Genomic DNA, 19029 nt, shown 5'->3' with positions numbered 1-19029 from the left:
AGAGTAATTGCTGTGTTTGTATTTGAGAGGTACATAGATTGATTGTGTGGTTTTTTAATCCCTATGGAATATACATATTTACTGATTTCTATTACTAGGGAACATCTAATCCTGATGGTTACATCTCCACACTGCCTGGTTCCAGCGTCGTTTTCCACTGGCCACGTAATGATTATGATCAACTATTGTGTGTGAGACTCATGGATGTCCCAAACTGCATTTGGTCTGGTGGCTTTGAGGTCAACAAAAACAACTCATTCCATATTAATATGAGGTAGCTATTATATATAAATCTTCTCTGGCACACTCCCATTGTTTGATTGAAGCAACTGTTTAACACTTACAGCTGTGGGTAACAGAGATCAGAAGCCTACCTCTCTTGTGCATGTTTGTTCTTGTTCAGGGACACCTTGGGAAAATGTTACTTCTTAAGAGTAGAAATTACTCTTCAGGGAGCCACATACCGCATTGCTTTCAGTGACACGGATCAGCTACCCCCACCTTTCCGCATAGACAATTTTTCCAAGGTAAGAGAGCAAAAAAAATCAGGTGGGTTTTTTTCTTTCATTTTTTAATAAAATAAGAAAAGTAGGACTTCTTTTACCTTTGTTACAAGGGGAGCTGACTAGGTTGCATAATGAAATAAAATCAAAGTGTATGTAGCAAGAGGTATTTGTATGTAAGTAGTGTAATTACCTCAGGTTTTAGTAAAAATTGTGAGTATTCAGCTACTTGATCTTGTTGAAATAATAGTGCTGACGTTGTGGCTCTCACCAGTGCATTAGAAGTTTTACAAGAAAGGACATTATTACTGATGAGAACATTGTGCTAAGGTGATGGTTTGTAACCTGTTCTGTGATATTTTCAGGACTGGTATAACCCGTAGAAAGAATTCAGGCTGCTACTCCCTTCTCTCTGTATTTGGTCTTCCATGTCAGTGATTATAAAAATTAGAGAACTTAATTAGAGTGTTTTACAGTAGCTTACTACCTGCTTGTGATCAGAGGAGGAGGCAGAGCTGTTAACAGTTACTGGTTCTCATTCGGGATGTTGGTACTGAACGATTAATTAAACTGGGCAAGTGTAATTTTGATTGGGAGGGTTTGAGATGTTACCATGGGACTAAAGACATTTTGAACTATGGATGACAGATAAAAGCAAAGATGATATTTCTCACCCGGGGACAAAGCACGCTGACCGTGTTCCAGCAATCAACCCCTGAGAAATGAAGGAATGATAGCAAAAACTCCCTCATCTGAACAATTTCTGTATGAAACCAACTCCTCTTTCATAACTGTTACAGGTCCCAGTTGTTTTTAATCAGCATGGTGTTGTCGAGCCAAGACTGTCCACTGAAGTGAAGCCCATGACCTCTCTGGATTATGCCTGGGATGAACCTGTTCTACCTCCCTTTATAATGCTGACTGTTAAAGGGGCAGGCTCCTCAGAAATCGTCTGTAGCATGAATGACTTCCAAGACAGCAAGCAGCTTTACTATGAAAACTTCATTTATATTGCTGCTACCTATACTTTCTCAGGGTAATTCTTTATATATGAAGTGCAAATATTTTGAATAAAGCCTTTAGGCTTTGCATTAGTGTTCTTTTACTGGTTGCCATTAGAAAGTTTTTCACAGCTAAACTCTAGTCAACCTTGTAGCTAGCAGAAAAAAATGCCACAATTCAGCATCTGGGTCTGGCAGTCTGTAAGCTGTGTATCTTGCCTCACTTGCTCATGGTAACTTAGCTTTGTAGGTGCAGCTTGCTGTTATTTTATCACATAGTGAAAAAGTTTTAGCAGATGACATCTGTGACCCCACTGTCTGATTTTAGATGAGCAGGGATGTTTAGGGTTACACTGGGGGACTTAATTTTATCCGGTGTGTAATGCACACTTAACTACATGACATACCTATTAATGACATGCCTGTGAATTTTAAACGTGTGCCAGTTCATATGCTGTTGCAGCAATGGGAGATCAATACTGCTTTATTGCTTTCCTCAATATACCACAGGAAATTTTCTTTGGAATTCATCTGCTTTGTCTGTGAAGTTCCTAGTTGCAGTGAGAAATCAGTGCTTGTTTTAAGGCTGTACTTACCCTGAAAAATCCAAAAAGAACATGAGGAAGCCAACCCCAGAACAAATTTCTGTTTGGTTGTATTGGAAGCATGAGCTTCCTTGTTTGGATTTTGGTACAGATCTGATGCAGTCTGCAGAAGCAGCAGCTACTCTGAATAAACACAGTGGTGTTTTCTTGGTGTTCTAGCTTACAGGAGCAGAGTGGAAGACCAGTTGCTTCAAATAAGGATGCTGCATATGCAGAGCTTGTCCTTGATGTTTCTCCAAAGACTCAACGAGTGGTACTGAAAAAGAAGGTACTGAGACACGTTTGATTGTATTAAAATGCTGTTGCCAAAGGGTGGAGACCAGATATTCAGGGTGACTGGTTATTGCAATGCAGGTTGGGGGTAAGAGTGACAGAAACTGGAATAAAAGGTAAGGAATGTTGTAAATGCCTCTGGGACAACCAAGTGTGGTAACTAGATGCTGGAGGTTCCAATGAAGTGACAAGGTTGGGCATGCTTCCTTTTTGGTTGCATTGTGAGCTAAGTCTTCTGTTTCTGGAGCTCTTAAGAAAAAGAAACTGTATTTAAATATTGCTGAGATTAAAAATAGCTTGTAAATACACGTCTGCATCTAACACCTAATGCATGATGCATATTTGTTTAATACCTGTATTGAATTAGAAGTTTGTCTAAAAACTAGTTCTAATTCAGGGCTCTACAGTTAATTCCAAGAATTATAATTCAAAGCATCTGATAGCAAAACAGAATAGAGATGTTTGCTATGTACTACAGTGTTCATTTAAATGTTGAATTTTTATGCAACAGGAGCCAGGAAAGCGATCGCAGCTTTGGCGACTGATGGGCACAGGAATGCTTTGCCATGAAGGCTCTTCAGTTCCTCATAACCCCCATAAACCTTCTCCTCGGTCTGTGGACTCCTGTATGATTTTAGATATTGCAGGGCTGGCAGCTGTCACAGATAACAGGTATTGCAACTGCAATTTCTCAGGCAGCTGATGTAGATCCTAACCATGGCTTTGAAAGCATGCTTTACATGATTTTCTCTGAATGAGGAAGAAATGACACTGATCTGGAAGAGCTAGATTGTATCTGTCCTTGTGAACAGACCTCACTGTCACTGTAGTGACTTGGAAAGGGGTTTAAAAGGGGTTTAAAAGGGGTTTTCAGCAGCAGATTGTTAAAGAACTTTAGAAGTATGATTGAAAAATGAGCTTGAACAGAATTTAGAGTAAGTGTTCACCACTAACACCTCAAGAGTGAAGCTGACATGTTGTAATCCTCTAAGTATTGGGTGGCATGCTGTCCTTGCAGGTATGAGCCCCTGATGTTGAGAAAGCCCGACCGGCGGCGCAGTACTACCCAGACATGGAGTTTTCGTGATGGGAAGTTGACCTGTGGGATCCATGGACTCGTTGTCCAGGTCAGCACTGATGATACGTTGAACTTGTTTTGGCTCTTGTGGATACAGGTGACAGAGTCATTTGGGCTTGGTATTGAACTGAAAGCTTTGAGGCCAAAGTTCAGAATACAGAGGAAACCAGGCTTGGGTGGTTTAAATTCATGTTTGAATGTTCTTAACAATTTCAGAAAATTAAGTATCTTGCCCTATTAAATTGAAAGTAAGAAAATTAGTAGTATATTGTTTGAATATACATTGCAATACAGTGCTTAATAGAGCCTTGAAATTCACACACACACTGGCTGTGAAATCGCTGCTGAATGTGCCAGTGTCACTGATGAAAGTTAAGATTTGCAGATGACCAGCACTCCTCAGAGTCATTGTTCTAAAATTTTAGGAATAAGGATTTTAACAGCAGTTTGAACTGTTTGCTTTTTCTTTGTGTCCAGGAAACTCAGACTGGCAGACAGCTAACACTTGCAAAGTAGTTGATAATTGTGCCTGCTGCTGTTAGAATTTGTAGACACAGAAACTTGGATTGGTTGTACGAATTCTAGAACTCAATATTAAAATAAACATAAAATAAAAAATTAAAATAAAATATAAAAAGTGCTTTTTAAGTGTTTCAACCATATTGATCCATCGCTTAAACCAAATTTGAGCAACTTGTCCTGCATTTCATTAAAATAGTGAAGTATGTTTTTAATAATGATATTACTTCTGATGTTTTATTTTGAAAAATAAATTGTGCTGGCTATGTCAGTTGAAATCAACCTCAATTCAGTGGGAAGAGTACCTTCATAGCACGTATGTTACCTGTGTGATATAGCTCTGTGCTGTGAGTCTTTCCATGTGCAATCTGGAATGGATCCCTAAGGTAGGAAATGACAATATGACTGTGCAGTGGGAATACTTAGTGATCCTGGTTGTTTCTTCTACCTGCCAAGCTTATTAAAAATGAGTTACCAGAAGCTTTAATAGTATCAAATAAAATGCTGCTGGACTGCTTTTCTTTTAGAGTAGCTTTTGCTTGAAGAGAAATGTGTTCATTTCCCTCGCAGCCAGAGTGCTCAGTCTGGGATGGGCTCTCAGATGAGGGTTTTTTTTCAGCTGTCTAAGGAGGGGAAGGTAAAATACACTTTTAAATTAATGTATGTGAATAGTTACATGAAGACTTTACTTACCAGGTTTTTTTCTTACTCCTATTTCTCTCACCAGGCAAAGGGAGGAATACAAGGTCTGCATGATGGAGCAGAAGTAGTTCTTGGTCCTGATACTTCACTTGAACTTTTGGGGCCAGTTCCACCTGAACAGCAGTTTGTAAACCAGAAGATGAGGCCTGGGTCAGGAGTACTAGCTGTTAGAGTCATCCCCGATGGGCCAACCCGAGTTCTGCAGGTGAAGGTTCTTCATTAACTCGAATCTTGTTTCATTATTTGCTTGTACTTGGCATTCCTTTTTCTGTATTGCATCTCTGAAGTCTTACATAGAGTTAACGGTGTGAAGAGGGAGGGGATACCATAGAATGATAGAATCATAGACTGGTCTGGGTTGGAAGGGACCCCAAGGATCACAGAGCTCCAACCCCCCTGCCATAGGCAGGGCCACCAACCTCCAGGCCTAGAGCTACACAAGGTTGCCCATCCAACCTGGCCTTGAACACCACCCTCTCTGGTTGATGGATGCCAGAAATAATTACAACAAAAGTGTTCACTGTGCTTACTTTTAAAAAAATAATCATTTTATAATTATTTACAATTAATTTTATAATAACTTTATGAGTGGGTCAATATAGCTGTTACTTACAAATAGAAAAGGGATCACTGTTATTTGTTTATCAGGTAACAGATTTTAACCAACGTAGAAGCGATCGCTTGTCCAGTGGAGGAGATGAACTTCCAGTCACGGAACAAGATCTGCGCAAGTTAAAAAATCCAGACACAGAGCAGGAATTAGAAGTAAGATATTACAGCCAGCATCTGTCTCTTTCAGTTATCATTTTTCTTTCTAAATTTTAGAGGGGACTCCGGGAGGGGTTATTAGGAAAGCTTCTCCCCATGATGACCTCATGTTGGAACTTGTATTCTCTCCTGCTGAAATTCCTCTCTAGAAATGAGACTATAAAAATAACTTTGTTGCAGAAACATGTATTCAATTGTCACAGGGGTTTTGGGTGTTGGTTTGTTAGTGGGTTGTTCGTTTCCTCTTCAAATATTGTTTTCTCAGGTGCTTGTGAAGCTGGAAGGTGGAATAGGATTGTCTTTGGTCAATAAAGTTCCTGAAGAGCTGGTATTTGCATGCCTCACCAGAATTAACGTTCACTACACGCAGCTGTCAACAAGTCAGGTTCTAGAGCTCAGTGTGCAAGACATACAGGTATTTGCCAGTTTCAAATAAATTTGTCTTTGTAAAAGGCTTGAAAAATATGTATAAAGACTAAATGTTACTGAGATTTCAATTCCTAAACATCAGAGAAGTTTCAGTTAGCCCAATGTTTCCTTTTTTCATTGTTCCCTAATTAGTAATAGTTAGGATGATAAATTTTTCATACCATTTCTTTCTATTTGCTAAACTAAAATAATTTTTATTTTGTAAACAGATCAGATAGAGATTTTTCTTCTTTCCTGGTCCTTGGTCCTTTATCATTACATAATGAAAAAAGTGTCCACTGAAAGCAGGAGTCCTGATTCTGCTGGTGCCACAACATAAATCACAGAATCATAAATAATACAAATATGAATCTCATCTTTGTTTTCCAAATAGATTTTCTTTCTAACTTCAGAGTTTTGGCTTGACCTTTGTTTTCAGTTTAATCTTTGAAATTCAGAATCCACAAGTTAACCTGAAGCCTGTAAAGACCATTTTTATTCTACTAAAAAACACGACTAGAATTAGAGTTAGAATTCTCATCCCAGTATGTAAGATTTCCCTGGAAATTGTGAGTACTGATGTCAATCACACAAGATAAATACTTAACATGAATCTTTCAGACTTTAATGCAGGAGTTGCTTAATTCTGCTGTTTAATATTTTTCACTGTGTGTTTTGAAAAAGGAAAAAAATCACAGAAACAACAGTTTTGTTACAGTTGTTCTTTGCTGGTAGCTGTAATCATTTTTAAATGGAGGACATTTCTACATGCTTTTTGGTATGGTCACAGTGATGATCAAGAGCCAAGTATATTCAGTGTCTCCCTGGCTCAGGGACAATGTATTTCTGAAAGGTTTTAAGTCCTCTGTTCAAGATCACCAGTTTTGCTGTTTATTGTCACCTATTCAGATTTTGTTGTCTGTCTTGGCCGCTCTGTAGGTGGACAACCAGCTTATTGGCACCACGCAGCCTTTTATGCTCTTTCTGACACCTAAGATGAGTGAAAATGAACCCGTAGAGACTGCACCTGCAGTGCAAGTAAATGCAATGAAATTTCCCAGTAAAAGTGCACTGACTGATATATACAAGGTAAACCACAGTCCTTGGCTTGTCCCATGTTTAAATGACCTTTAGTGTTCCTAATTTTGACTAGTGATCTGAATTTAATAATTTGTGAAATACTGTATTGAATTAATATTGAGGGTAAAGGATGTTCTGTCTTCCTTCTTGTGTTTGTGGTGTTTAAAGCACAGGGATGAATAGGGTACTAAATATGTTTAAAAAATATAACAAAGCAGGCAGCACCCCTGTTTGATGGGCTTGAAAAGTCACACATGAACATTGTCTCCTTAGAACTGATAGGTACCATAGTAGCATAGTGAACCAGAATATCAAAGGGCTGGAGCACCACTCTGTGAAGCCAGGCTGAGAGACTTGGGGTGGTTCAGCTTGGACAAGAGAAGGCTCCAGGGGACCTTCTAGTGGCCGTCCAGTCCCTGAAAGGTGCCTATAGGAAACCTGGGGAAGAACTGTTCTGAGGGCATGGAGCACTAGGATGAGGGGTGATGGTTTTAAACTAGAAAACGGAGATTTAGGTTGGATGTTAGGAAAAAGTTCTTCCCTCTGAGGGTGGTGAGACCCTGGCAGAGGTTGCCCAGAGAGGTGGTGGAGGCCCCATCCCTAGAGACATTAAGGGTCAGACTTGATGGGGCTCTGAGCGACATCGTCTAGTGAAGATGTCACAGAATCACAGACTTACAGAATCCCAGGGGTTGGAAGGGAGCTGGAGAGCTCATGGGGTCCAACCCCCTGCCAAAGCAGCTCCCCAGCTCATATTGCACAGGGCGGCATCCAGATGGGGCTGGAATCTCTCCAGAGATGGAGACTCCACACCCCCTGGGCAGCCTGTCCCAGGGCTCCCTCACCCTCACTGGGGAAAAGTTCTTCCCCATGTTGGTGGGGAACTTCCTGTGCTCCAACTTGCAGCCATTGCCCCTTGTCCTGTCCCCACAGACACTGAAAAGGGGCTGCCCATTTCCCCCTGCATTCCATGCTTAAGATACTTATAGACATTAATTAGATCCCCCCTTAGTCTTCTCTTCTCAAGACTGAACAGCCCCAGCTCACTCAGCCTTTCCTCACTGGGGAGATGCTCCAGGCCCTTCAGCATCCCCGTAGCCCCTCTGGACTCTCTCCAGGAGATCCCTGTCCTTTTTATCCCAGGGAGCCCAGAACTGGACACAACACTCCAGGTGGGGCCTGACCAGGGCAGAGTAGAGGGGGAGGATCCCCTCCTTTGACTTGCTGGCCACACTCCTCCTGATGACCCCCAGGATCCCACTGGCTCTCTTAGCCCCTAGAGCACACTGCTGGCTCATGGTCAACCTGTCATCAACCAGGACCCCCAGGTCCTTCTCCACTGAGCTCTTCTCCAGCAGGTCACCCCCAGCCTGTCCTGACTCCAGCAGTTATTCCTTCCCAGGTGACAGACTCTCCACTTGCTTTTGTTGAACCTCCTCTGGTTTCTCCCTGCCCAGCTCTCCAGCCTGTCCAGGTCTCTCTGGATGGCAGCGCAGTGTCTTGTGTCAGCCACTCCTCCCAGCTTTGTATCATCGGCACTTGCTGAGGGTGGATGTTGTTCCCTCATCAGGGTCGTCAGTGAAGATATTAAGCAGGACTGGACCCAACACCGAGCCCAGGGGAACACCACTGGTCACAGGTCTCCAGTCAGACCCTCTGGGCTCGGTCCAGCAGACAGTTCTCAGCCCACCTCACCGTCCACTCATCTATCCCATGCTTTCTCACCTTTGCTATCAGGATGTCGTGGGAGACAGTATCAAAAGCCTTGCTGAAGTCAAGGTAGATGACATCCACTGCTCTCCCTCCATCTACCCAGCTGGTGATGACATCATAGAAGGCTATGAGATTGGTCGAGCATGATCTCCCCCTGGTGAATCCCTGCTGACTGCTCCTCATGACCTTCTTCTCATCCAATTGCTTGGAGATGGCGTCCAGAACAGGCTGTTCCATTACCTTTCCAGGGACAGAGATGAAGCTGACTGGCCCATAGTTACTAGGTTCCTCCTTCTTGCCCTTTTTAAAGACTGGAGTGACACTGGCTATCCTCCAGTCCTCAGGCACTTCTCCTGTCCTCCAAGACCTGTTGAAGATGATAGAGAGCGTCTCAGCAATCACTTCTACCAGCTCCCTCAGGACATGAGGATGCATCCCATCAGGGCCCATGGATTTGTGTACAGTAATCCCTTTGAGATGCTCCTGGACCACCCCCACCTCAACCAGAGGGAAGCTCTTCATTTCCCAAACGTTCCTTATTCCAGTGTCTGGGTCCCAGGGGGCCTTTGAAGTGAAGACCGAAGTGAAGAAGGCGTTCAGTATCTCCACCTTCTCAGCATCCCCCGTTACCAGGACACCCACCTCGTTCAGCAAGGGACCTACATTATCCCTGCTCATCCTTTTAGTATTCATTATTATTATCCTTTACATCCCTTGCCAGCTTCACTTCCAAGAGGGCTTTAGCCTTCCTAGTTGCATTCCTACAGGCCCTGACAACTTTCCTGGATTCTTCCCAGGTGCTCAGACCCTTTTTCCACAGCTCATAGACCTTCTGCTTCCCTTTGAGTTTACTCATTAGCTCCTTGCTCATCCACACAGGTCTTTTGCCTCTCTTTCCTGATTTCTTACTCAAAGGGATGCATCGTTCCTGTGCTTGGAAGAAGTGCTGTTTAAATGCTAGCCAGCTCTCACAGGCTCCCATTCCTTCAAACAGCGTAGCCTGCTCACTGCAGGGGGATTGGACTAGATGGGCTCTGAAGGTCCCTTCCAACCTTACACTTTCTGTGATTCTATCTACAGAATGCTTTTCATGAGTTGTGTCCAAGGTTATTGCTTCTCTCTTATAAGCTGTTACCTTGCAGCATCAACCTGTTTGGTGTACTGCAGCTTGTTTGGAAATGGATCCACCAAGTGTGGTAGGCATTGTGAGGGCAAAACTGAGTTGATTTACAAGACTACTCTCTTACTTGGAATTTTGAGATATTTTGAGACTGTTTTGAAAATCAGCTGCTTTTGGTGTGGAAAACAGGTAAGCATCAGATTCCAAAGTGTAGTTGTAGGTGATGGAGCATAATACCTTCAAATGCTGAAACAGTCCTCACTAGTTACAGGTAACATCAAGCAAAGAAAAATACTGGAGACATTTGGAAGGTGGGAATCTTACTACAAATCCCTTCCAGTGAAAAAAATTCTGAGTAGAACACATTGTCCTATTCAATGGCTTACATGGATTGTATTTCTAGTGTTAATACTGCAAACTCAAGACTTGTTTATTTTTGTAGCATCTGATGATCACTGCTCGAAAGTTCACAGTTCAAATTGAGGAGAAACTACTTCTGAAGCTCTTGGGTTTCTTTGGCTATGATCAGTCTGAGTCAGGTACAGTATGAAAACTACAAAGGCCGGTTTTACTGTATACAGAGGTAGTATGATCTTTGCATATAAAACAAGTTTAAAACACCAAGCAAATTCTTAGCTGCTTGGAAACTTCTCCTGCTGAACAGAAAGTGGGACAGCTGATGTCTCAGTGGCCCCTATAAAGCTGTTCATGTATGTTACACTTGTTACAGTACTCAGGTAATGACCCATGTACCGTGCTGTTGTCTAGTACGTGGTGGCTGAGCTGAGCCTCTCTGGGAAGGAATTTACTATTCATCTTAATTCTTGTGTCTAGATTCATCTAAATTGGGATGAAAGAAATTGTGTTCTTAATTTAGCAAACCACTTTGATTGGTAATGTTTGTTTATTTAGACCCAGGGCTAGCAATGGGATTTGTTCCTTGGGCAGTTCCTCTGGCTTAACCAAAGATAAATTTAAATTTTGGCTGTCTGACATTTTAGTTGTGCCATCTGTACCCTTGGCTTTCATTGTAATAGAAGTGTTCTTCCATTCAGTGAGGCAGGATAGAGCTCTGAGTCTTCTAATCTCATAGATGTTGTTCTAATCCTTCCATTGTACTTTGGAAACTTCCTGAAATGTCTGGTTTGGAATGGCAATTGGAAAAATCACTTTTATTTTGTAGTAGGGTGTGTAGGGGTTTAGACTAACTGTTGCAGGACATACTTGGCCTGATCCTGAATGCAGGCAAGCCTACAAATGATGCTTCACAGTGCTGTGCCTTGCCTAATTCACATCTATTGATCTAATCCACATCTACTGAATTGCCTCTGAAAAAATACACGTGTTCTGTTCCCCAGTTTCACAGAGGACCTGACAAATTTGTAGCAATGAAGAAGAAATAAAGATTTAGAGTTTCACTCTTAGGCTGTTCCCTAGCCTGTCCTCTGTTTTGGTTTACCCTGATGCCTTTGCTGGTGTTGGGTTTGGTTATTCACTGTACAGTCGTTGTAGTTTATCCGCTGATGATGTAATCCAAGATGCAGACAAAAATGATTTTGTCATTTACATTCAATGTGTTTACTTACTCCACCTGAGTTGATAAGACACTGTCATCTTTGGTCTTTTCCCTCCTTCTCACACCACCAAGATGCTCTTGCAAAGAACATAGGAACCTGTTAGTGTCAACCAAATTGAGCTCACCCTATACATTAATAATCACTCAAATATCTTCCATTCTGTAGTGGAAAAGGTTGTCAGCTGTGCTTGCTTTGTACAATAGATCAGGAGTTGAGTGTGGAAGGAAATATAAGGAAAGGAGAGAGAGGAAAACATATTTAAGGCCATGACTACACAGTAAGAGAGACAGCATGTAGACATGTTGTATTGCCTTGCTTCTGTGCGCTGACAGAGATAAATTAAAAGCAAGATTAAAAGCCCAAATAACTTAAACTATGCACTTGGATGACTTTATTTTTTTTTATCTAGCTACAAATACATTCAGGTTTTAGAGATGCCAACAAATCAAAAAAAATAAATTCTTGAGCCTCAGAGGTCAACTTCATGTCACAAGGCATGAGTAATCTTGCTGGCTGCACCAGCAGTCACACATATTTGTTATTTGTACAGGGAAACTATTAACTCTTTACAGATTGTGCATTCATAACCCCATGGTTATTTATCAGTGATCTGTTCTGATTCCTGTGCTTTGTCTGGATGCAGAGGTTGAAAAATACGATGAAAACCTCCATGAAAAGGTTGTGGAACAAGGCGGGGGACAAAAGCGATACTACTTTGAAAACCTGAAAATCAGTGTGCCACAGATAAAGCTGAGTGTCTTCACTGCCAACAAGCTGCCACTGGATCTCAAGGTATGCCAACACCTTCCCAGAGTATGCCTCCAAGTAAGAGATTCTATTGTTGGAGCAAAATGGAACAGAAGCTTTAACTTAGTACTTTTAACTTCTATTTACTTTTCCATTATTTAAGTTACAAATAATAGAAGTTTCAATAACTTCCGCTCTTGAATTTGCATAATTTCCAGTCTCCTCTTAATAGTCTTTCATTTTTGTAATTTCCAGTTTAAGCACAGCCAACTTCACCTAATAACTCACTTCTTTACAAAGGATCTTAGTTATATTAATGGTAAAGACCCTCAAAGGGAATGACTGCTGAGGTGAGGGTAAAGAAAACTAAGGTGTTGGGACCTTCCTGGACTTAATAAGGTGACAACAGTCTAGCATATTTCAGTTGCCTCTGAGTTAATACAGCTAATTTCCTTCAAGGTGGGGGATTTGAAGCAAAACCGACTATAAACCCCCTCCCCAACTGTAGAGGAATTGAGCTGCTGCCTGTTCAGCTTTTGTGTTCAAAGACCAAAACTGAGACACTAAATGGGGTTTTTTTTGTGCCCTTAATATCTTGGGCATTAAGATGTGCAAGTTTTTAAAGAAGTCTAGTTTTGTGGAATCAGTGTGCACCGTGGAGTGCTGCCAAGGTCACCTGGAGTATCATCAGTCTTGTGTCCTTGTTACTGGTTTTGCCAAAGTCCTGTGCAGAGGAGGACAATTCAATAGCTAGCTGTAATATTTCTTACCACTCAACATCAGCAGCATTCTTCAATGTGTTTATTCTTTAGCTTCAGCACAAAAATGTTGGTCATCCAACCATCTCAAATTTAGAGAGCGAAACCAGTGCTGGTAGTGAGTGTCTTTAAGAAACTACTCCCTGTTGGGAGTTCCTACCACCTTCAGTATATGACTGCACATGGATACGTGTTGGCAGCCACTGGCATTCTTCCCAAGAGAAAGCCTGGGGTATACATTTCCCCCCCTGTCCAGTGATAACAGTCCCTGACTGTATTCTGTATATTAACTTTCACAGAAAGAGCTCCATTCAGTTTTGTAGCACGGGAGAGTTCAGGGTGGGAGGGAGAGAATAATCACAGTAGAGCCTTTGTAGAAGGTTTTCTAACTACCTCTAATGTTTCTGGTTTGGACATTGCTGTCTGGTAATTTGGTGTAGACAGATTATTTTTATTAAGTACCAATATTAACAAAGTTGCCTTATATAATATCTGATAGTTAAACAGGAAATTACTTCCTACCCAAGTGAATAATGACGACTGCTCTAGTTAGTCCTCCATTTACTGAAAAAATAAATAGGTCCTTTCTTACTTGCAAACTTAAATCAGACCTGTAATTTACCTTAATTGCCTGCAGATGGCAGAAAAACTCGTATTACTTACTACCAAGCATGCCTTAGTGATTGATGCAGAAATATATAACCAAGGATCAGGCTTCTTGCCGCCTTCAGATTTTCTGATGTTAGTGACTGCAGATGCCATTATCAAGACCTGAAGCAGAAGGGATCTCTTCCTTTCTGAAAAGATGAATTTTCTTGTTAATTTTTCCAAGGTTGTTTTATTTAGGTGTGTGTATATATAGATCTATAACTTGCCCACCTTAAATATGCTTTATTTCAGTATAGACAGTACAGGCTACAGATGGCCCATGGGCTAATTACTTAGTTTTCTTCCTTGAAAATAATAGAAAAAGCTGGCTTAAAGAATCTCAGTGCACCACACTGTTATGAAATGAGCTTTAGGCTTGCAGGAAATGATTTATGTTACTCCAGCTCATCCTGACCTCTAATCCATTCATAGAACTTCAGGGTGGAAAATACCCAGCTTTGTCTTCGCTACGCATCAAATAAATCCATTTAGGGTGCAGTTTAGTTGAACATTAGAGCAGTCACAGCAGAGCATGGAATCTTAAACACATTTTGTTTTGAAGTATTCCTATCAAGTGTAGGAAACAGATGGCAGCAGGAGTTTTTAAGGACTCAGTGGTTACTGAAGAAATGCAGTTCTAATAATTGATTATTGCATACAAGAAAAAGGTTTATAGAGTGATTGCCCTCCATATAAAGGTAAAATGTCTCCATGGATAATCTACTCAAGCAGCTTCAAATAATTTTGGTTTGTTAGCCATTTAAAGCTTAATTAGTATGGGTGCTGTGAATGAGAGGTAGAGAGAAAAATCAAAGTAGCACTATCTTCTATTTAATTAGGCACTGAAAAGCACGCTGGGATTCCCTCTAATCCGATTTGAAGATGCTGTGATTAATCTGGATCCTTTCACTAGGGTCCATCCATATGAAACCCAGGAGTTTATCATTAATGACATTCTGAAACACTTTCAAGAGGTAAGTGTCATTCAGATTTTATTGCCAAAGGCTTGATAAGCTCAGTACTGAGGGTGTGGGAACTCATTTCTTGAGTATTTATTTAAGGGTTTGTGCTGTAGTGCTGCTTTGGTGTGCTGAAAAATACCATGCTTCTAAGAATACACTGCATTTTAAGGTGAAACTGTGGATCTTACTGGTATTTGTGTGGTCACTTCTTACCCTCTGGCTTTGTGTAGGCTTTTGTTGAGGGTGGGATTCTTTTTCTTGTAACCAGCCTTGCTGGTGTTAACATGATCCATAAGTGATATTTAATTCTTCCTGTTGATTTTACAGGAGCTGCTCAGTCAGGCAGCAAGGATTTTAGGATCTGTGGATTTTCTTGGCAGCCCTATGGGTCTATGGAATGATGTTACAGAAGGTGTTACTGGGCTTATAAAATACGGCAATGTTGGTGGTCTCATAAGAAATGTCACACATGGAGTATCAAACTCTGCTGCAAAGGTAATAATTAAGATATTAAAGTTTGCTAAAACAATAAGCAAAAAAAACCAGGAAAAAAGCAAAATAGAAGTATTGATCATCTTTAAATTGCACAGTGTCCTCTCTGGTTTGTAAAAATTGTCTTGGGTGTAGATTATTTTTTGGAAGCACTTTATATATATGCTTTGGGGATTCCAGAAAGCCTGCAGGAGTCAGTGAAACCACTCAAAGCCTTATAATTGATGGACCTGTATTTTGCAGATTGAATGCAGTAGTTAACAAGAGTGAGAACTTAAATGTTGCTCCAGTGTGGTGTCATCTCCTGTGTGCAAGTGGACAAAGTTAGATTATATTGTGTATGTGTTACAGAGAAATAGAGTGTTACAAAATTCTGTAGTATTTAAGAGGTTATTTGGTGTAACAGGAGTTTTTAACTTTTAGTTTTGGGAAGTGAATAGGCTGATGTGAATCCTAATTAGTATGCTAACACTTGAGTTGTGGGTTTTTCTATCCCACATAGCAACAAACTAAGGAATTCCTAGATTGCTACACATTTATCTTCAGTTTCATTCCAAAGTCTCTGCATGGTGAACATTCTTTTGTCCTTGCTGATAACGACTGACAGAATTCAATTATATCAGTGTTCCCAGTGAAAATAACTATCTTCAATGCCTGAGAGAGGTGGGAGCTGAAACAGCAGCCAACAGTGAGAAGTGGTTTTGATTGTGGTCGATACTGTACTTGATACTGAGCAAATGTCTGTTCTTGAAATATTTTTCATTACACTTGTAGTGTGTCAGCATGTACTGTAGGTGTACTTGGAGCTCATGGCTAGAACTGGTGTCACACATTCTTCACATCCAGATGTGTTCAAAGAATCACAGACTGGTCAGGGTTGGAAGTGACCTCTGGAGATAGTCTAGTCCAGCCCCTTGCCAGAGCGGGATCACACCTAGATTAGGTCACAGAGGAACATGTCCAGGTGGGTTTGAATGTCTCCAGGGAAGGAGACTCCCCAGCCTCTCTGGACAGCTTGTCCCAGGCCTCTGCCATCCACACAGTGGAAAAGCTTTTCCTCATGTTCCCATGGAACCTCCTCTGCTCCAGCTTGTACCCGCTGCCCCTTGTCCTGTCATTGGACATGGCTGAGAAGAGCCTGGCTCCAGCCTCCTGAGTCTCACCCTGCACATATTTATAGCCAGTGATGAGGTCACCTCTTGGTCTCCTCTAGGCTAAAGAGACCCAGCTCCCTCAGCCTGTCCTGTTGTTTAAAGATGTTTTCTGCAAATGTCATACTCCCTATTCTTTTCTCTTTCCAACCTGGTAAGTTTGTACACATATATAGCATGGTTCAGCCCTTCACAGCTTCTTCCAGCCATTTGTACATGAGGAAATCTGTTTTTTTTTCCCCATGCTAGTGGGAAAGGGTAATTTAGAAGTGAGAAAGGTGAAATCTAGAGTCTGCAGACTCAGAGAGCTCAAGACTAACGCTATCAAACCTAGCTAAACTGCCATGGGGATCCCCAGCCCCTCACCAAGTGCATAGTGTGAGCATATCTAACCTAGACAGTTGAACCATGAGGAAAGATGACTGCACCTTTTCTGTCATAATTACCTCATTCCCAAAATTAGCCCATTCTGGACAATTTCAAAAAATTCAAACAAAATACCAAGTTACTGATATTCCTGCCCTAATCCCACGCTAGGTGATGCTGTGATTGTCAGCACTGCAAATACAGGCTTACCCAGGCAATCTGGTGGAAGACTTGCTGAGCTTCTGTAAGGCAGTATCCATCTGTGTAAATGAGTATTTTTGTCCATGCTTTCTTCTTGTGGTTTTAATCTCTTGTGACCCGTCCACTCCACCCAATAGAGTATGTTTCTTTAGAGTTTCCTTTCTATAAAGTGTTGTTTCCTCACTACAGTCACATCTGCAGCAACAGTCTCATAAATCTTTCTTTAAAAGGCACGAGCCTTCCTATGTTTCCCACAAGGACAAGGTCATTCTTTGAACTTTGGAGTCATTTGTAACCAAGGAGTTTGTGAAGGAAGATTTCAAAGGCAGAGGGGCAGTTGGATGCTGAACTCCTTTCAAAATTCAACAGGAGCCTAGTGCCTGCTTCCCATTTATACCTTTGAAAATCACCCCATGTACTGTTTATCTGTCTTCCCAGGTGGTTTTTTTTCCTTTCTCCTTGGTATATCCGAAATGTCTGTGATGCAAGTCTCTCAGCATTCCCTTTAAAACCTTTTTATGTGGATTACATATTTGTCTGTTCAAAATAAGGAGAGAATTAGATCTTTTAAGGAAGGCTTAATAGTATGTTATGGACCTCCTGGATTAATCCTCCTTTCAAAGGATGGCTCTTAAATCTGGTATGTAGATGACAGTAAAAAAGCCTGACACAATCAGGATGAATTCAGTTCTTCCCTGTTGCTGTGCTGCTTTTAGGCATCTAAATCTGATCGAAGCCAAAGCCAGGAATGTCTGTATGATAAAAAATTACTGTTTCACATACCACTTGTGACATGTTACCTACACGGTGCAGCATAGACCTGTGTCTTTTACTGCTCTCTACCTTCTACAAGCCTTCTGAGTGTGTCTGGGATACATGAAGTTTTGGTAAAGAAACAAATGGGGGGGGGAATAATCCCAACTATTCAAGAAAAACAGGCTTGAAACATTAGATCATTTTCATCTCACTATTGGTGCTCTCTGTAGGGAAAGTATTTTTAAGTCTCTTTTCACTGCATATATTTTCACCTGATTCAGCTGTGCCATAGAGGTCCTCATCTCTGCAGCTTATTCTGTGGAGCTAACTAAAGCAGCCAAACCTAGGCCAGCATACAAAGCAGTGGCTGGAAGAAATTGGTTTTAAGGGTCCTAAATAAAAATGTGTCCCAGATTTTCAGATGAGTAGTCTTTTAAGGTGTGAGTAGATAGATAAAGGAGCTTTAATAGTGTAATCATCACTTTAAAAGCAATACTGCTTGACTGAATTGAAAAGTAAGCTATTTGAGTTGTATCTGGTTTTGTCATTTAATTACTTTTCTATTTTATAGTTCTGTTGATTATCCCTGTAATGGCTTTTCCATGCATTTCAGTGGGTAATGCCTTCTTTCAAGTGGAGAGCTGCAGTGTATTTAAGTTGGCACAAAACCTTAGGTTAAATAAAGTTCACTACAGACAGTTTTGTAGTTTTTATCCCTCGGAGACTCCAAGTTCTGTATTTTAAAAAGTTCTTTGATCCTAAATATAGACACCTGAGGGAATTTCATTCCCTCTGAATGGAGACTTCTATAGTTGCCATATGCGTAGAAATGTCTTGCATTCTTGGCACCCATGCTTTTGGTGGGGTGTTTTTTGTTTCCCCCTTTAGGCATGATAGTACTAAATCCTAAATCCTGTTTCAGAGGTGTTTCTATCAGAAATGAATATTGAACATTGCATTAGCATCTGAACAAAAGCATTCTGTAGCTTGTGTTCTCCAAGTGGAAGATTGAGTGTGGCTGTCTCTACCAGTAGCAAATAGGCCTTGTGCTGACATAGGGACTTCCTGGTAGTAAAGGAATGAAAAGATTCATCAGCTTGTCAATCCTGTATGTAATTTGTCTGATTCTCTCAACCTTTCCAAGGAATCCTCTTGTCTTTCATGAATTTTGAGCAGGTAGTAATGTAGCTGCAAGGACTCTGCAGCTAGGCTTAGCTTCTGAGGAGATAGGGATGGATGGATGCATGGATGGATATACATATGGAGAGGATGGAAATAATTGTTGTGTCCCTCCCTTTTTCCCAAAAAAAAAATAATTTAAGGAGCTGCTTGAAAGAGCTTGATTTTCATATTGGTCTTTGAAGTTTGCAGAGGAATTTAATTAAGCTTCTTAAGGAAAGGCAAAGTATCAGCCACAGTTGCGTTTCCTTGTTAGATTTTTGTGGAAGGCTGCAAAGTTCTGCCCCCTTCAGCCTGGGGCAGGCACCTGGATGCCAAAACTTTATCTGTAGAGCAGTTACAACAAATAGTATGGTGGGTGTTTGTTTTCTTTTCTGGCTGGGAAAGAGGCACAAATGAACTTCTGCCCTGGGCTTTCCATA

The 19029-nt window shown here is 41.1% G+C and overlaps 1 protein-coding gene across 4 annotated transcripts in view; it reads left to right on the top strand.

Annotated features, from left to right (window-relative positions):
- VPS13D (vacuolar protein sorting 13 homolog D) overlaps positions 1–19029 on the top strand; it is a gene marked incomplete at its 5' end in the record, with an annotated part of 105182 nt that overhangs the window by 52412 nt on the left and 33741 nt on the right. For all 4 annotated transcript variants that reach the window (XM_084274448.1, XM_084274447.1, XM_084274446.1 and 1 more), the window contains 14 exons: positions 99–274; positions 404–527; positions 1304–1539; positions 2269–2377; positions 2894–3054; positions 3401–3509; positions 4707–4886; positions 5330–5446; positions 5715–5864; positions 6797–6946; positions 10213–10309; positions 11991–12139; positions 14340–14474; positions 14790–14957. In XM_084274448.1, coding sequence (XP_084130574.1) covers positions 99–274; positions 404–527; positions 1304–1539; positions 2269–2377; positions 2894–3054; positions 3401–3509; positions 4707–4886; positions 5330–5446; positions 5715–5864; positions 6797–6946; positions 10213–10309; positions 11991–12139; positions 14340–14474; positions 14790–14957 — 2061 coding nt within the window. The remainder of the gene's footprint in view (positions 1–98; positions 275–403; positions 528–1303; positions 1540–2268; positions 2378–2893; positions 3055–3400; positions 3510–4706; positions 4887–5329; positions 5447–5714; positions 5865–6796; positions 6947–10212; positions 10310–11990; positions 12140–14339; positions 14475–14789; positions 14958–19029) is intronic.

This window comes from Gallinula chloropus (genome assembly GCF_964237585.1).
Source record: "Gallinula chloropus genome assembly, chromosome: 23".
Lineage (NCBI taxonomy): Eukaryota > Metazoa > Chordata > Aves > Gruiformes > Rallidae > Gallinula > Gallinula chloropus.
The sequence above is the reverse complement of the archived record's forward strand: the minus strand, read 5'-3'. Positions and strand labels throughout refer to the sequence as shown.